Genomic DNA, 18392 nt, shown 5'->3' on the forward strand with positions numbered 1-18392 from the left:
TTAGGGAAAATCAAATCCATCTTCCCTGTGGAGGCAACGTCAGGCTAAAGATGGAAATAGAGTGAACGCCGATAACACAATAGCAGCAAATCTTATACCCCTTAAAGTCTTTAGTTTTTAGTTGTATTCCAAGATAGAGTTATTTCTCATCAGATATCTCTTCCGTGTAGTCTCCTGTATTGTGCTGGGTCCTTCCCATCTTTTTCCTGTCTTCATTGTCTGTCTCTGATTATATGTCGTTTCCCACTGTGATGCATTCTGTTTGTCTCATTCACCTATGTTGTTATGTCCTGCCACTCTGTCCAGTTTCTCCTCCCTGTCTCGTTCCTCCAGAATTCTCTATCTGCCCCTCAGGTGAGACTATCACCACGTTACAGTATGCTGTAGATTTATACAGCGCTTAACTGATCTAACACATGCTTAACTCGATCTCCAGTTTTTAAAATTGCTCACTAAATTATATGAATTTTTTTTTTATTCGGTGTGATTAATCATATGTTTTTTAAGTCTTTGGTGCAGTGTGTGTGTTATTTGCTGTGCCTGTGTGGGATTACTTAAACTGCAGACTGATCACAATCCCATCAGCACTGGTGTACACAGAACAGCCTTCAAAGCCCTATGGTCCAATTACTGTGATTCCTCATGGGATAACGCGGCAAACAACGGTGTCTCTCTTTCTCTCACTCTTCTTTCCATCCTGTTCTCTTCTTTAATGAACAAACACACACAGAAGTTATCCCAGAAGGGATAACAGCCACCGGCCAGTTTTAGAATTTGAATAGACTTTCCTCCCATAGGGTGGATTAGGTGACTCGGCCTGCTGGTCATTGGATTGCTGATGGAGCCTTTTTATTGTTGTGAATGGGCAGGCTGCCGGCACCACCAATATGCAGATTTACAGAGGTCTGTGCAAATGCTGTGGTTATTATAATCACAGAGGAGTAAACACAGTAAAACTCTGAGGAAACAGCACTGTGCAGTTTTGTAAAAAGTTGTTTCTTTCTTCTTCCCAACTTTTATTGGACCTGATGTCCTCAACTTTCCTGTTTTGCTGTTAGTGAGGTAGCAGTGTTTGCTAAGCAGGCCCAATGATCAGTGGTTCTTCACACTGGGCTGCAAGGACCCTCTGCAGGTTAACAACCGATAACCATTCTCAAGGTGTAACAAACCTCTACTGCTGCTGCACAGTTTGACCTCCTAGTGAATGGAGATGGCGTGAGTAAATGAACATCTCTATTCATGCTACCATTATAAAGGTGTCCCTGGATGATGTCCTTGCCTGAAAGGGGTGCATGGCCCCAAAAAGTTTGAGCTTTAATAATCTTCTAAGAAAGATGCTTCGAGTCCTGAAAGGTGTTCTTAATCTCCTCAAACAACTTTGCTCATACTGCTTACTTGTAATCAGTAATACTAATATTACATAATATTCACACACTCTGATAGGAGCATCTCAGGGTTCAGTATTTTACCTAAGGATACTTCAGCATCCAGGCTGGAGGCTCAAACCACCAACCTTTCAATTAGTGCACAGCCGCTCTACATCCTGAGCCACAGCCAGGAGGTAGAGCGGGGATAAAGCTATTCTAGTACTTAAGTTGTGTAGTAATGCAGCAAAAGCAGCAACAAGCAGGGTTTATTTATGTAATGAATTAATCCAGAATTAAATTAATCTGTATTACTTAGTATTTAGCCGTCTGCCAGCTTTGCCCTATTTGTGAGTGGCCGGTTGTCTCTAGGTGCCAGACGGGGACAAATCTGAGCTGATTAAGGGGGGGAAAATGTATACATCTGGATGAAAACTTTACCAGATGGCATTTTCAGAAAAAGCAGCATCCGGTAAGTTTTGTGACCTATTTCTTGTGACTTTGTCTTCCATCCTTTTAATCACAGCACTGTGAGGAGAGCCAATTCTAATGAACAAATGGGGACACTCAATCGGAAAGATTCAGGTGACTCCAAGGGCAACCGAACCCGAGCCGGATCCACCGGAAGCAACTCCAGCGGCAAAAGGAGTGACAGGTTAGGCAGAACCGGCAGTGAATCAGTTTTTCTCCATTCGGCGCCACATGGAAGCTAAGATGTATAACAATGTTTGTGTTTTGCAAACCAGAAACTACAAGGTTTTTCTTATAAGGCTCTTTCAAATTAAAACATACAGTAGCGATGGTTTACCCAAAGTTGGGGTGCTGATTGACAGCTGTCTGTTTACTCGTTTACTTTGCAGCAAACAGAGGGACCCAGTGTTCAATGCAGGTAAGAAGCATCTCCTTTATGGCTGTCTGGCCTTGATGACTATGGGTTTCCAAGCTATGGTCCAACTCATTGAGAGCCATTACATAAAAGATGCTCAGTGGTTCTCTGTGTCAGTCGGAGGTCAATGCATTTTTTTTAGAAATCCTGTTAAAATACAGAATTATGTATTCACTTTTTTGTTTATCCCTAAAAGGAAGCAGTGCAAGAGATGCCTTGAACTGTTTTCTGTACCCAGACGACCACTGACGGCTAACACACAATGCTTTGTCTTAGTGTTCATTTTCTCCATTATTTCCTCCCTCACAAGTAACAAGCATCCTACATCCTCATCTTCAAATTGCCATTTGTCTTTTTTTTTTTTTGTAATAAGTTCTTCCTGCTTCTTATGTTAAACTGAACTTTTGGTTGCACTGCTAAACAGTTTGTCATTTATACTCAGTTAAAAAAGCAGATCCTAATATTGTCCAGTGAGCTGATAAACTTCCTCTGCTTTTGTTGAAGAGATTCAAATGCATAAATATATCAATAGCAAGCCTTCAGGGGCTTTTCCAAGTAAATCAGAACTTTACAGGAAACTTTTTAAGGGTTTGTCTTTGAGGCCACAAATAATGATATAAAGTACACTCCTGGGTAAACTGTTATAGCTAATTGCATTGGCATTTGCTATAGTAACTTTCTAGCTAATTAAATTAGCGGCCAGGTGATTTCCATAAAACGATATAAACGTTTTTAATAGCGGAAGGAGTGCAAGGTTAATATGACTCACGTAATATGTGATATTAGTGCAGCAATGAGAAAAAGTACGGTGGCCCTGAAAGGTCAAATGTGTAACTTAAGAAAACACCAGCAAAAATTCTGCAAAAGTACACAAAATAAAATAGAAAAACCTTACAAAAAAACTAAACAAAACTCACAAAACAGAACGTGTTTTGGGGGGACAATAATGTGACGGAACACCAGCGGAAGTGACATGCTAACAGTTAACGGCTAAAAGCAAACAAGCATCTACAGAATTATATGAGTTATGAGACTAAAACAGTCAGCCCCTTGTATCTTTTTCCTCCTCACAACACTGAGGCGTCTTCCGCTTCTTTTAAGTTTGTCTCAGGGCGATTCTTCCCATGTTTTGGTTTCTGTCACTTATGCAGCCGTTCCGTCATGGTAATGCTTCCCCCAAGAACACAAGTTTTCGGTTTTCTTTACTTCCATTGTGGGTCTTTTTTTGGATTTTTTTTCTTATCTGCATTTCTGTTGTGTTTTGTGTACTTTAGCAGCATTTTTTTTATTTGCTGGTGTTTTCTTAAATCGTAGTGCATTTGACCTCTCTGAGTTACTGTAAATTTTAAAAAGTTAAAAACATACAAGCATCTAACAGCTGAAAAATTCCTCTCAAGAAAATCCTTCAATCTGATGCTTTGAATCTTTTTGAATCATGCACCTCACAGGTGAACCAGGTCTTACACGGTGTATCCTTTGAACAAAATCCAGAAAGCACATTCTAACAAGACAATGGGACTGAATATAAAATTAGATGAGTATTGATCAGAATTTCCATATCCAGCATGCTATTGATTTCTGCCTAAATTGCACTGCTGCGTTTCATCTGGTTCCATATTTACTCGGCTCGATCTACAGAACGAGACAAAGCTTTACCAGGTTTCTGTCTGTGTTATGAAAAGATAAAACAGCGTGCAGCTTACTGATCCACCACATGTCACAAACTGCCTTAAATATTCAGAAGTTTAAGGCCATAGTTTAAAAAAAAAGAAAAACAGCAATTTATGACACAAAAAATGATCGAATGAGCCAGTCAATATTCCCGCTAATTTATTTCACTTATGTCATGCTCTGATGATTTAGGCTAATTGATCATAGGCAGCTTGATAGGCATAACCTATCACTATGTGACAATAAACCAATGTGAGCAATAATTGCAGTCTTAGCTTTTATCTCATGCTTGCCTGCAGGACATGAACGTAAAATGGTACATTTGATATTCAGTAAAAAATAGTCTTTGTCCTCACATTAAACTAATCTAACAAAATAGACATTTTTCTTTGTTTTTAGCTTAACAAGGACTAAAAGGGTTAGTAGATGGGGGTCAGGTGGGGGCTTTAATTTAATTATTCACTTACAGTGTAGGAGCAGAGGGTGGAGCACCAGGAAACGAGCATTGATTCTTTTGGCCATTTAAGGAAAGTAGCCATTAGGAATGAGGCTGATTCATTAAGAACATTACGGAGAGAAGCTGCTGTTCATTAAAACCAGTAAACAGGAAGTTCACTCATATTAGGACAGACCAGGAAGTGAGGAAGCGATGCCACGCCTCACCTGGTGCTTGTGTGTCTCTCTGTGACCTTTACAAGGAATGCGACGTGTGACCCACTGCAAAGGTAGGCCACTCACCCCCGTCCCCTAATACACATCCGCTCCCAGTTATCCACAGCTCTCTGGACACTGCAGACAATTTGTTCTGATCTCTGAACACATATCACTTTTGCTCTAAGCCTCAAAAGTTATTTTACTCTTCTGGATAAAATATGGAGTATAACTCTGAAATTTCAACTCATAGTTTTGTTCACCTCCAACTTTTAGGTATCTAAAACTTTCGCAGTACACAGAAAGCTGTCCAGACAGGGGCGGGAGTGGGTTCACAAAAACTGTGTGAACATAGCCTTCCCTGGATTAATTAACATAAAAACGCCCACACCTCCTACCTAACCTCCACCGAGTGCTGCATCAGAGTGGGATTGCAGTGTTTGCAGTTTACTTATTATTCAGCTGTGGGCGAAGCTGCCGCCTTACCACAGTTGTGCCTGTTTGCTCACAGCCTCACTTTCGCTCACAGGCATTTAGTCTCTGTCACCATAGTAACCACACAAAGATTTCTGACACTTGCTGCCTCGCAGTCGCTTTGAGTTTTTCTGCAAACTCTTTAAATCCTCTGTTCTCAGATCCTTCGCTTCAGTTCAGAGCATGTAGATTTGCCACTGCTTATTACCTCCCCACCCTCAAAGTGAATATTTGCATTACAAACACACTGAGTATCTGATTTTGGGTAGTTCCTATTGAAGTCTGTTTGATTTTTTTTTTTCAGCTTGTAGTTTTCTCACACAGCCTGACGAGTGTGAGTGTGTGTTTGGGTGTGTGTACGTGTGTGTTTGTGTGTGTGTGGTCCCCTTCAGATGAGTGTTTGAACAAAACTGACCAAAGTGAAAGCCAAGCCCACTTCTTTAAAGATATATTGGTGTTTGCACAGCCTTGTTACAGGGGAATGTAATCTTTAAAACAAACAATGAGATGATTGTGAACATTTTGTTGCTAAAAGCATCTGGTTCCAACGTTTCAGGCTAGTGACTTCTTAAAATGAAGTCGTGTGTGTGTGTGTGTGTGTGTGTGTGTGTGTGTGTGTGTGTGTGTGTGTGTGTGTGTAGCCTCTTGTCGCAGACTGGACGTATTTGTGTTTTTGAGAAGTTAACCCCCAAAAAGGTGTTGTTTACCCCCTAAACCTTTCATGTTAATGTTTTAATTAAAATAAAACCTGAAAAAAACAACACTGAAGTTAGACTTTCAGTCCAATTTGATTAATCGGAAATTCAGCAATAAAGCTTTTTTTTTAAATGTAATTAAGAGATTATAGCCCCATAAAATATAGCAGTTATAAAATATATGGTCTTTTTTTGTAACACCATTTTCTTTATTTTGCAATCTCTTCCAAAGGCTGTAAATTATGATCTCCATTTATAGTAAAATAGAGGATAATGCAGGGAATGCTTTTAGGGCGTGGCTACCCGCAATTGTGCTGTCTTAGTTTTTTAAACCAGAAATGATACCCAAGGCACAAATCTGACTGAGAAACCCAGATGGCCAGAACCAGTATTGTCAACTCAAAGCATTAATATGCAAACCAGTTGACAACCATGACTGCTGCCATCATTTATATACAGTTTATGTAAAGGCTCCAAAACAAGGTTTCGAATGACTGAGGGGGAGATCTTATATGAGACCAACTAAAAATGACAAATTTAATTTGCATTGCTCAACAGATACTAAATTACTACTTTTCTAAATATATCCCAGTCTTCAACAATATGCTGGCTTAAATTGGGAATAATTTCCATAGTTTCCCTGTGTCCTACCAGTTTCATAATTCTTGTACTTAATGTAAAAAAAACTTCATGTGTCTAACTTCTTGCATTTCTTGATCCTGCTTTGTCCCTATTTTGCTCTCTTCATCTGTCCGGCCCTGACAACCTCTATTGCCCCGCTTCATCAACAACTCCCCTGCTCTTTCTCCTTATCTATGTTATAGTCACAGTACAGATTTACCTCAGCCGCTCTACAAAGTTGACTGGGAAAGGCAGCGTCCCTGCAGCTTCAGGGGTAACAACCCGTTCAGCCGCCAACACACAACAAACCTCAGAAATCAGCAGGGCCAAAAAAGGCAACTCTGCTAAGGTTTCAGTGGCCAGAACGACCCCGAATTTTAGCATCCAGTTGAGGAAGACCGGGAGCCTGTCATCCTACTCTCCCCTTAATACACCCAGCTACCGCAGCCCTATTAAATCCCCCAGCCAGTACTTCCAGATTTGTTATTAGCAAACATAAGCAAGCTTATCTAGAGAGGACAGCATGTTTTATGTCTAAAGTAATAAAGGAAGATTCATGATTTTAAACCTGATCTTTCCCTTTAAAAACAACACAAGGAAAGAATCAGAGAAAAAGCAGCAAAATGAGTACAAAAACCTTTAAAGCCATCAATTTGATCCATTAGTCAACCTTTCTGATTATCTGTTAACATTAAAGTTTATTTTGTTCATTTTGGTTTCCTTCTGCATGGTTTATTTTGCATGTTTTAAAATGATTTCTCAGTGTTTCCTCTTCTAAGCCTCAATCTGTTTTTGTTTTTCTTTTCACTGCTTCTTGTGTCTGCGTTTCATGTTGGTCAATCTCTGCTGTGAGCTGAATATTCCTGAGTTGTGAAGATTTTTAACAAAGTGTTTGCAGTTTTATTTTGTGCTGCTTCTTGTCATATATGTGTTTTGAAATGGCCAATAAAAGTCCGTTAAAAAGCTGTTTGTCTTCCCAAGCTCTGTCATTTTTTGATCATCTCACATCACTTCATCCTCTCGTCTTGTCTTACACTCAGTATTATCACCCTTGTCATTCACACCATAATGGATGTATTAAGTAGCAGTGCTGTGTGTGCTTCTGTTTTGCCGTATAGTAAAAAAAATGACACTGTAAGTGATTTAATTCCACCCAGGATTCAGGGGTTCTGTGTTTGTGCATCTAAACATTATCTCACCGATTATTCTTGTTGCCTTTTCTAGAGGAGGGTTATGTGAAAATGTATTTGAAAGGACGCCCCGTCACCATGTACATGCCCAAAGACCAAGTGGACAGCTACTGCCTGGAGGCAAGAGCAGAGCTACCTAGCAACAAACTCAAGCTGGACTGGGTGTATCCTTTTACTGCAACCTATTTGCCAAATACCGGAGGCAGGGAGCTTGTGTGAGAGCATTTTGACATGTTTTGAACAGAAAAAGTTCAAGTATAATCCCACTTTCTGATTTGGAAAGTTTCTCAAAGTAATCATCTGAGGAAATCCACATTGTGATGTAGTTGTGGGAGTTAAGAGGAGGAAGGCGCGAGCCTGTCTTTTTGCTTTCCCTGCTTGTCAGAGCAGATCTGTTCAGATGTTCATTTTCACCGGATTGTGCTGCCGCTGTCGGAGCCGGGCTCATCGCTCTGCGGCCTGGAGTCAGTAATAACCTGCGCACAGCTGGCAGGCTAAAGCACGGCCAGTCAGCAGCTCCTCTTGTGCTGTTTTATTTTTACTTTGTGTCACTGCGGTTTTATTTCTTTGCTTCTTTTGTTCGTTGATGAAGGAGTGAATATAGCTGGTTGTTAAGCCTGTCACAAACCCAGAGGCAAAACAGAAAATGATCAAATCTGATAAGGAAAGCACAAACAACAAACACACCGACAGAAATACAAACGTGGGCCGTGCATTTTGGATATGATGAATTACCCATTTTTAAAATGGACCTATATAGCTTTTGGTTGTTTTCTTTTGCAGTGAAGAATGTCCACATTAAACATGCCGAAAGTGTAATTCAACAATAATATGAATAGAGCAGCATGTAATGCTTTAAAAAGCTCTAAACGCTTGGTTTCAGACCGTTTTCCTTGGATCTACATGATGTCAAAGAGACTGAAATCTTTAATGCAGTCATCTCAGCCTTAGAAGCCCCTCCCACCCACTGTTCAAGTGTTCTGTTTGCAAGTGGCAGCCAATCAGAAGAAAGGCGAGATTAGCTCACTCAGTGGATGAAATGAAAAGAATGAAGACAAAGGATTCCTTTTCACTATGAATCATGCAAAGCTAATTTTATAGTCTATTATTTTTGCTTCTCCTGATCTCAGTTTTAATCCACACAGTTTAAATTTATGAATGCTACACAAATGAAAGCACATAGCTGTTTGTGATTAAAGAAAACAGAGCAAAACATGTGTTATAGACCCATTTAGGGTTTTCCTTTCTTTCATTCCTTGACCGCTTTCTTGTTCAGCTATGGCTACCGTGGTCGAGACTGTCGCTCCAACCTTTACTTGCTCCCCACTGGAGAAACGGTGTATTTCATCGCCTCCGTGGTCGTCCTGTTTAACGTGGACGAGCGGTTGCAGAGACACTACACTGGACACACAGACGACATCAAATGGTAAGAGACGTCAGCAGCCCAGATCGAGTCTTTAATCTCACTCTCATCTCTTTGCTCCTTTTGTATCTCCTATTCCTGACAAATACACAACTGACTCATGTAACTACAGCAGGCGAAGTAACAGGTGCACTCAAGTGTTGCATTCAGGCACAAGGCTGAAAGTATATTTGTAGGAAAGCTCGGAGTGCAGTGAGAGTAACCTTGAGCAGTCACTGCCATGATTATGTTATCACACGCTGAGGTTAATAAAAGTTCATCTTATTAATCACCAGTTTGGATTACAGATCAGAGGATGAATCAGAGAGATTCTCGCTCCTTTTAAGACAAAGTGTTTGAACTTCCTGCGAGTGGTGCTGCACCGCCAAAGCCCCCAAAGGAATTCATCTTAATATGTTTAACTTCCCTCCACAGTTTGACGCAGACAGCGTGTGGTAGCTACAGCGAATATCATATTCATATCTTTAAAAATCTCACTCACCAAAAGCGGCCTTTCATGTCCTGGGAGCACATGGCTCATCTTTATTCAAACGGTCCTTTGATGTCAAAAAGCCTGTTTTCACATCTTTCTCTCCACCAGCCTGGCTGTCCACCCTGATAAAATCACCATAGCAACTGGGCAGGTGGCGGGCACCTCCTCAGACGGAAAAGTAAGTGAGATCTGCTCCTTATGTTTTATCAAGTTATCTGTTATCATTTTTGATTTATTGTGTTTGGGTGTAAATTCTATTTTCTTGAAGGAACAGATTTACCTAATTCTGGCAGAGAGTTCCTGCATCCAGCGGTCACTTTTTTAGGTACACCTTACTCTTACAGAGTTGGACCCCTTTTTCCCTTCCAAACTGCTTTAATTGTCTATGGAAACATTTCTCAAAGATGTTGGTTCATGTTGACATGATAACATCACACAGATGCTGCAGAAATGTTGGAGCACAGCCATGATGCAACCTAAACAGCCTTTGGGTTGTGGTGGAGATCTGGTGGCTGTGGAGAGCATTTGTGAGCAGTGAACTCATCGCCGTGTTCAAGAAACTAGCGTAACCCTGGCTGATTAGATATTTGCATTAATAAGCAGCTGAGCTGTATCTAATAAAGTGGCCAGCGAGTGCATTTTTCTCAGTGAATTTGCTTCTTCAAGCCGTACGTCACATCAAACTGATGTGTTGTGCCGATGGTTGTGTGCACTCCCTGTCTGGCAGCAGCTGGCTCCTCACGTTCGTGTGTGGGACTCCGTCAGCCTCAACACCCTCCATGTTCTGGGCACCGGCTTCTTTGACAGAGCGCTCGTCTGCTTGGCTTTCTCCAAGTCGGTGAGGAAACCCCCTCTGACACACTTAAATAAATAAATTAGTGACTTCATAAATTAATTACAGTGTCACAAACTGCATGAACTGATGTATAAATTGTGACATAAGTTCATATTTTGTTTAAATTTCTTTTGTTTTTTATTAACCTTGGTTTCCCATTTAGTTTGTTCTATATTTAATTAATTCTTCATTTCTACTGCAAGGACAGGCGCTGTCATTCACAGCAGGTCGGAGGTTAACTTCACCTCTGTTGGTTTATCAGTGCCAAGCTCACAATATATAGTTCAAGCACTCAGATAATCTAGTAAAAATTAATACTGTCAGTAAATTAGTCTTAAATTATTCATTGGCTACATTAATTTTTAATATGTTTTTATTACATTTAATGAATTGATCATTTATTTATTGAGTCCATTTATTACTTTATTCATTTTTTATTCAAAAAATGAATAAACATTTTTAATGTCAGAACGGAGGAAACACACTTTGTGTCGTCGACGACTCCAACGACCACGTCCTCTCTGTGTGGGACTGGCAGAAAGAGGACAGACTGGCTGAAGTTAAGGTATCTGCACATGTATTGTGTGATTTCTTTGTGTTTGTGTTTGGGTGTGATTGCCTCAGTAGGCTCAGTGTTTAATGTTTCTCCTGAGCTTCATTCTTTCTTTTCTTTTTTTTTCCACGTGTTTTGGCTCAGTGCTCCAACGAGTCGGTGTTTGCTGCGGACTTTCACCCCACAGACAGCAACATCGTGGTGACGTGTGGCAAGTCCCATCTATATTTCTGGAACCTGGAGAAAGGCATGCTGGTCAAGAAGCAGGGACTGTTTGAGGTAGGACTGTTCCTCACATGTTAGGAAGCATATTCACATCGAGAGTCATGACAGTATGTAACGTCATGAGTTGTTGCGTTGCTATATATAGAAATTTGGGGGTAGCTGAGCAAAATTCAGTTCATGTATGTTCTTGTGTTTACTGCAGAAACAAGAGAAGCCCAAGTTTGTGTTGTGCGTGACCTTCGCGGAAAATGGAGACGCTATAACCGGAGACTCGAGTGGGAACATCCTGGTGTGGGGAAAAGGTACTCGACTGTTTCACGCTCGCCTGTGAAAAGGATCATGTCTGTAGGGTGTACACAGTGAGTGAGTCTGCAGAGAAAGAGAGCGTACCACGGCTGAAAATAGGGGTGTGGTCAAAAATAGAAAAAGCTGTGTGCTTTCACAGAAGAAGTGTGCGTCAGAAGCACAACGAAAAAAAACAATAATGATTCTGTCTGCGCAGGATTTTGTGGTTATAAGCTCGAAGATGCGTCACTGTGGTGGTGGAATCAGGAGACTAGGAGTCAAAGATGTGTCTCAATCTGAACTGTTTTATATAAAAGGAAAAAAAGGTGCAGGAGATGTGCAGTCTTACAGTTTTATACCCTTATCACACCATCTGTCTCTGTCAGTTTATCTTCCCTCTGCGTACAGTCGACCTTTACGCCCTTCTCTGTCCCATCTTCATTGTGCAGGCACTAATCGCATCAGCCACGTCATCCAAGGAGCTCACGAAGGCAGCATCTTTGCTCTGTGCATGCTGAGGAACGGCACTCTGGTGTCTGGGGGGAAAGACCGCAGGCTCATTTCCTGGGACAGCAGCTACCAGCAGACACAAACGGTGGAGGTGAGAAAGCATAAACGCTCTGAGGCAAATGCAAAGTTTATAAATTACACATAATTTTACAGATGGGGTACACTAGTCATGCTGTTAAGCATTTGACAGAATCCTTGGGTTTTTAATGCTTTGTTGCTCAGCTCTATAGCTCTTAATGATGCACCAGAAGCACACACTGTTAAGATGTATTAATAAAATGTTAAGCTGAATATCAAGCACCTTCCTCCAAGTAGGTCTCAGTCTGGAATATTAGCCAGAATTTGCATGCATGCCTGAGGCGGCTGACTATGCATTCTGAATACTGCATCTTATTATAAATATTACAGAGGATAAGATGGATTTGTGCTTTCAAAGAGATTCACAGGCATTTATAGCAATGACACTCGGGGTTCACATTAACTGTATTATTATTATAAATTAGCTTGTCTTGCCTGAGGCAGCTGTTAGGTTCCAGGTGAAGCGGTGCTGTGCATGATCGCTGCTTTTTCTCTACAGGTGCCTGAGTTGTTTGGTCCCATCCGAACTATAGCAGAGGGCAGAGGGGAGAGTGTGCTCATCGGGACCACAAAGAACTTTGTTTTGAAAGGCAGTTTGGATGGAGAGTTCATGCCCATTACACAGGTACATGCAGCAGTCAGGTTTATCTCTACATTGGCTGTCCAATAGGAGGGTTCCTTCTTCTTCCTTTCCTTAGAACCTACTACTAGCTCATCTCAAGTTCATGCAGATGAAAATCAAATTTTAATGAATAAATGAATGTGTTTGATTAAGTTACAACAGGATGTGTTCAAATGCTTTGCACAACCCCAAAACAGTAGTTTGCTGATTAGTTTTATCAGCTTTGTTTCTTTCTCTTTCTTTCTCTTCTTTTCTGCAGGGTCACACTGATGAGTTGTGGGGTTTAGCCATCCATCCCTGGAAACCTCAGTTCCTGACCTGTGGGTATGACAGGCAGGTCTGTCTGTGGGACTCAAGCTCCCATCAGCTGATCTGGTCCAAGAGCCTGGAAGTAAGTTTAGGCAACACTGGCCCCTGGGGTCAGTCACTGGAATTACACAGCAAACATATGAAGATCATTTTTATGTCTATTAGAATAAACAGGACATCAAGTAGCAAAAGTGCATGTACAAATTTACAGCAAAGCTATCAGCATAACATTATTTATACTTTATATAAATTTGGATTATTTGAATTATTGATCACATTAAAGATTCCCTCCAAATACATTTCATAACACAATTCAGTAAAAAATAAATCTTCTTTTTCTATTGCATCTATTTCTTCTCTCTTGCTAAAGAAATCAATTTATATGTGTGATCCCAGTCATACGAGTGAGATGTGAAGTGCTTAACTGATTCCGATTTTGATTAGCATGATGGTATACATCTTCTACATGACTGAGATCATCATTTTCAATGTCTGCGCACTGTAGACTACAAAAGTAGAGCTCACAAAATCATGCTCATATGTACCAAACGCATCTTAAATTTAAGGCAAGCAGTGAAACCAGGAGATAAACGTAAAAGCTGCACACAAGTGAATCTGCATAGTGAGGTAACAATAATCAAAACCCATTAATGAGTGAAGGGGTGGACTTTAAATGTCATATTCTTTCTTCTTCTCACAGGATGCTGCACAGTCAGCAGGTTTCCATCCTTCTGGAGCTGTGGTTGCTGTAGGAACCCAGACGGGCAGGTATAGACACCATCACCAAAAAGCATTTAGTGCCAATGCGCTTGGTTAAGAGATACAGCCTTTACTTTACAGCTAAAAAAAAAGTATTTGTAAGATTTTGATTGGTTCTGTCATCAATCCTGCAGGTGGCTGGTACTGGACACAGACTCTAAGGATTTAGTCACAATGCACACAGATGGGAATGAGCAGCTGTCGGTTATGCGCTATGGGCCAGGTATGGTGTTAATCTCATGTTTGTGTATTAATGTTAGGAAAATTAAGAAGACTACACAGAAGACTTGCATGTGTTGTAGTTTATGTTGATTGAAGAGAGCTAAAACTGCCAAAATCAAAACAAAAGAAGTCATATACTCATGAGCCACTTTATTAGGTACACCTCTCTTCGACCCCATTTTGCCTCCAGAACAGGCTTAATTGTTTGCGGCATCGATTCAACAATGAGCTGGAAACATACTGACATGATAGCAAATATCACGTTCCATCCTGTCCCAAAGGTGCTCTACTTCATTGAGAGCTGGTGACTGTGGAGGCCATTTGAATACGGTGAACTCAAAGCCAGTTTGAGTGTTGTGACATGGCACATTGTCTTGCAGCTATCAGACGATGGGTTCACTGTGGTCATAAAGGGATGGACATGGTCATTTGTGGAGTTTAAACAATGATCACTTGGTACTAAAGGATGCCGAGAAAATATCCCCAGTACTATTACACCAGAATCAGCCTGAACCAAAAATACAGGGCAGGGTGGATCCCTGCTGTTATATTGTTTATGTGAAATCCGCTTAAGCTTAAAGCAGTCTGGCCATTCTTCTCTGACCTTTGGCATCAAAAATGCACTTTCGCCCAGAGAACTGCTGCTCACTGAATATTTTCTCCTTTTCCAACCATTCTCTGTAAACCCTGGAGATGGTTGTGTGGGAAAATCCCACGTCAGCAGTTTCGAAACACTCCTGCCTGGCACCAACAGTCACATAAATCACCCTTCTTCTCCAGTCTGGTGCTCAGATTGAACTTCAGCAGTCTTGACCATGTCTACATGCCTAAATGACTGAGATGCTGCCATGTGATTGGCTAATTATAGCCTTCTTGTTAACAAGAAGTGGAACAGGTGTACCTAATGAAGTGATCAGTGAGTGTATATGAATTACCAAGTAATATTGTTATAAAAACCAAAAGGTTAATACAACCAGCTAACTGCGGTAACACGTTGACGCCGTGCAGCCCCGCACGGGGTGATCGGCGTTAACTCGCTAACGGAGATTTGCTGCATTAATGCAGTTAAACGTCATTTTAACGAGATTAACGCTACCAGCACTAATATATACATTCAACAATTACATTAGATTATTTTGTTTTAAATGAATTTTGCAAATATCTGATATTCTGCCAAGAGTGTGAGAATGCTTTGATCCATATTTTCCTATATTAGGTAATGAACATCTGCTATACCTGCAGCATCAGATGTATCGCCTGCCTCCTCACAGTGGATATCCATCTACAACAGTCTAGTTAATTATTTGCCATCTGCAAACCTGTTTTTTTAATTTATATTTCATTTTATGACCTCTAATGTTCCTCTTTTCTTCATCTTATATAGATGGTAACTTCCTGGCCATCGGATCCCACGACAACTACATCTATATCTACGCTGTGGCAGAAAATGGGAGGAAGTACAGTCGAGTGGGGAAGTGCTCGGTGAGCACCTGTATTTATAATCCCCCTCATCCTTTATTTCAAGTTCCTTTCTGCTTCACCTTTATCTTTAGCTCCCTCCTCAGTTCTGCATTTCAGTGCTTTCTGGATGTGTGTTTACAGAGAACCGGCAAAGTCATAAATAACAACCCCCAGAGTCATACCCTGCTGAGACTATGCATCAACATTTCTAGGATTATTTATAGTTCTTGGATACCCATACTGACTCCACTCTGAAAATACTGTGAAGTGTGTGTTGCTGTGTGTGTCTGAGATGCATTTTTAAACTTTTCTAACTTCTCCCAGGGTCACTCCAGTTTCATCACTCATCTGGACTGGTCTGTGGACTCTCAGTACCTGGTATCAAATTCCGGCGACTATGAGATACTGTACTGTAAGTCACTTATCCTCAGGTTTCCTTTAGGATTGATATAATCCTTAAAAATGCCACGAAAGCTAGTAAAGTTGGCCTAAAATGATTTTTCCCCTTTCATGCATTCATGAAACTAGTCACTGTGCAAAACTGTGTTCACAACCTGCTCTGAGGTAGCAGGAGAGCACAAACTTGGTTGTGCATTTGAGCAATCTTACGGTAGTTAGTTTCGTAAGATGTTGAGTGTAAAGTTTTCAGTCACAGTAATTTGGAGTTGGCATGCCCAACAGCACCCATTCTAAGCCACGCTAAGACCTGTTTTGTATTTGCTTTGTATTTGTTTCCTCAGGGATCCCATCAGTGTGTAAACAGGTGGTCAGCGTGGAGACAACCAGAGATATTGAGTGGGCCACCCACACCTGCACTCTGGGCTTCCAGGTCTTTGGTAAGTGGCGGATCCTTTGATCTCCCTCTTTACGTGTATGTTGGTGTTTAATTGTGCATTCAGTAGACATTTCCGGCGCCCTCTGCTTCCCCAGGCCTGTGGCCCGACGGCTCAGACGGCACCGACATCAACGCCGTGTGCAGATCCAACGATAAGAGCCTCCTGGTTACCGGAGACGACTTTGGGAAGGTCCACCTCTTCTCATACCCCTGCTCACAGTTCAGGGTGAGATGCTGCTCACGGTGATGTTAAGCAGGATATTCGGCTCAGTATCGAAAAACAGTGTTGTTTTTGTTTCTTTCCAGGCTCCCAGCCATGTTTACGGTGGCCACAGCAGTCACGTGACCAATGTAACCTTCCTGTATGATGACAGCTACCTGGTGTCGACAGGTGGGAAGGACATGAGCGTGATGCAGTGGAGGATAGTCTGAGCGAGCACAGAAATGGATACTGTCCAGCTTCTCGCTGCTGCTGCTGCGGCTGAAGCAAAGTGAACCAAACTGCACTAAACTGAACCAAACCAAACTGAAACGAACTCATACGCTAACACAGATGTGGATCTGAATTAACTGAAGTGGTTTTGATTGAAGAGAAACTTTTTGACCTGAGGTTTCCTTTCCCCGATCCACACACAGATCCTAACTGCGACAAACTGTCGGGGGTCTGACATGCGCCTGCTTGAAAGACAAAAATCCTCTTATTTCCCCCTTTCTCTGTCTCCGCACTACATGTAAAAAGAAATCTCCCCCTCGCGTACTGTAGCCTTGCACCCAGCGACATTAAACAAAACAAATCAAACGGATCAATGCGAAAACCAAAGGCCCTGTCTGACCCGATGGGTGCGTTTTTACAGTTTGGCTTCACTGTCCTTGTGTAGTACACACTCCTGCCACCAGATAATGGACTGAAGAGGTTTGTTTTGCTGCCTTTCAGAGCCCCTCCAGACTGAACTGGAGATCCGAGAACACTGCAACAAAAACTGTGCACAGAAAGAAATACAGTGTGATTTTTTTCTAATTGTCAAACTTTTATTTTGTATTTAACAACTCAGGAAAGCACTAGTGAAGCAAGGCCCTTCCCCGTTTTGTTAACACTGTCACATCAGAAAGAGTCTCTGAAAAAACATCTCACTAAAATATCCAAACGTCTCATTAACGGTTAATATTAGATCCAACTTTTGTTCAGCCATTATTGCTTTGTTGGTTTTGTGGGACTGAGGAGGATACTGTGAGTGAGGAGGTTGTTACCCACTATTTAAAACCAGAAGGATCTAATAAGAAATTTATTTGAACATATTCAAATTGTTTGTGCTTCCATCTCTTTACACAGGACCCCTTTCCTATTATTTATTGATTGTGCGTAAAATCCTTCACTGCCAGCTTGATTTCCTTTGACCCTTTTTCCTGCAATAAATCTCTGTTTAGATCGGTAGATGTACTAAAAAGCTTGAAACTGATCTGAGGACGCTGTGGGTGAAATATACACTATTTTGGTTTGCTAGGTTTCTCTGACTTTTGCCTGGAGTGCAAGGAGAATCAAAATGAAGCGTATGCTGAGGTTTTCAGTGATGTGAAGCCCTTTCAAATCTGTGTCTTTCCACTTTTTATTGTACCTACATCAGTTTATGAAGGGGAAGAATGAGACCATTACACTGTAACTGTCTGATGTGCTTCTCAGCTGTGCGCCATCAGTCACTGGCAAGGTATTTAACAGAACTGTTGAGATGTTTTTTGGGTTTTTTTTCTATAATGCACTGCTTCTGCCTGATTTTAAAAAAAAAAATACAGCAGGTCTATTAAGCTAATTAACATTTAGCACTTACTGGAGCTTTTCATAAACCAATGTCTGCTCTCAGGCTTTAAAGCTGTCTGCCATCCGGTCAGTGGTACGATGTGTAGCATGTCACACTCCTTATGGTTAACAGAAAAGCCAAATGAGCACACGTGCATGAGTAAATGGGACTTTTTTTTACGTGATAATTGGTTGGGGTTTAGCTGATTTTAGTGTGAACATAGCTGCTGCTGTTATGAGGCACACTGAGGTGGTTTAAAAATCCTGAAGGCTGGCTGATTGTTTTATCGGTTTATGTCCTTTTATCAGGAAAATTTCAGATCTTTTAACAACAGTGATTTAAAGCTGCCACTCTACAGAGTGAATGTAACATTTATTTGTCTTACCACTTTAACACTTGGGGCTGCAAAATACCATTGAACATTAAAATCTCTCTGGAAGTAAATGATGAAATACAAA

The 18392-nt window shown here is 41.1% G+C and overlaps 1 protein-coding gene across 7 annotated transcripts in view; it reads left to right on the forward strand.

The window, feature by feature from the left end:
• The window catches only part of eml1 (EMAP like 1), a 40006-nt gene extending 21614 nt beyond the window's left edge, over positions 1-18392 (forward strand). For 2 of the 7 annotated variants that reach the window (XM_085442348.1, XM_085442352.1), the window contains 21 exons: positions 307-354; positions 1891-2019; positions 2225-2253; positions 4620-4646; positions 7587-7716; positions 8829-8978; positions 9556-9625; positions 10175-10285; positions 10752-10847; positions 10980-11114; positions 11263-11362; positions 11795-11946; positions 12433-12558; positions 12815-12946; positions 13565-13632; positions 13758-13846; positions 15230-15327; positions 15631-15718; positions 16047-16142; positions 16237-16367; positions 16448-18392. In XM_085442348.1, coding sequence (XP_085298474.1) covers positions 307-354; positions 1891-2019; positions 2225-2253; positions 4620-4646; positions 7587-7716; positions 8829-8978; positions 9556-9625; positions 10175-10285; positions 10752-10847; positions 10980-11114; positions 11263-11362; positions 11795-11946; positions 12433-12558; positions 12815-12946; positions 13565-13632; positions 13758-13846; positions 15230-15327; positions 15631-15718; positions 16047-16142; positions 16237-16367; positions 16448-16573 — 2131 coding nt within the window. In that variant the 3' untranslated portion in view covers positions 16574-18392. The remainder of the gene's footprint in view (positions 1-306; positions 355-1890; positions 2020-2224; positions 2254-4619; positions 4647-7586; positions 7717-8828; positions 8979-9555; positions 9626-10174; positions 10286-10751; positions 10848-10979; positions 11115-11262; positions 11363-11794; positions 11947-12432; positions 12559-12814; positions 12947-13564; positions 13633-13757; positions 13847-15229; positions 15328-15630; positions 15719-16046; positions 16143-16236; positions 16368-16447) is intronic. The other 5 variants (XM_085442351.1, XM_085442353.1, XM_085442349.1 and 2 more) reach the window with 4 other exon arrangements.

Source organism: Copadichromis virginalis, linkage group LG19 (assembly GCF_057382275.1).
Source record: "Copadichromis virginalis isolate Kocher_CV1m ecotype Utaka linkage group LG19, C_Virginalis_male_GT1.1, whole genome shotgun sequence".
NCBI lineage: Eukaryota > Metazoa > Chordata > Actinopteri > Cichliformes > Cichlidae > Copadichromis > Copadichromis virginalis.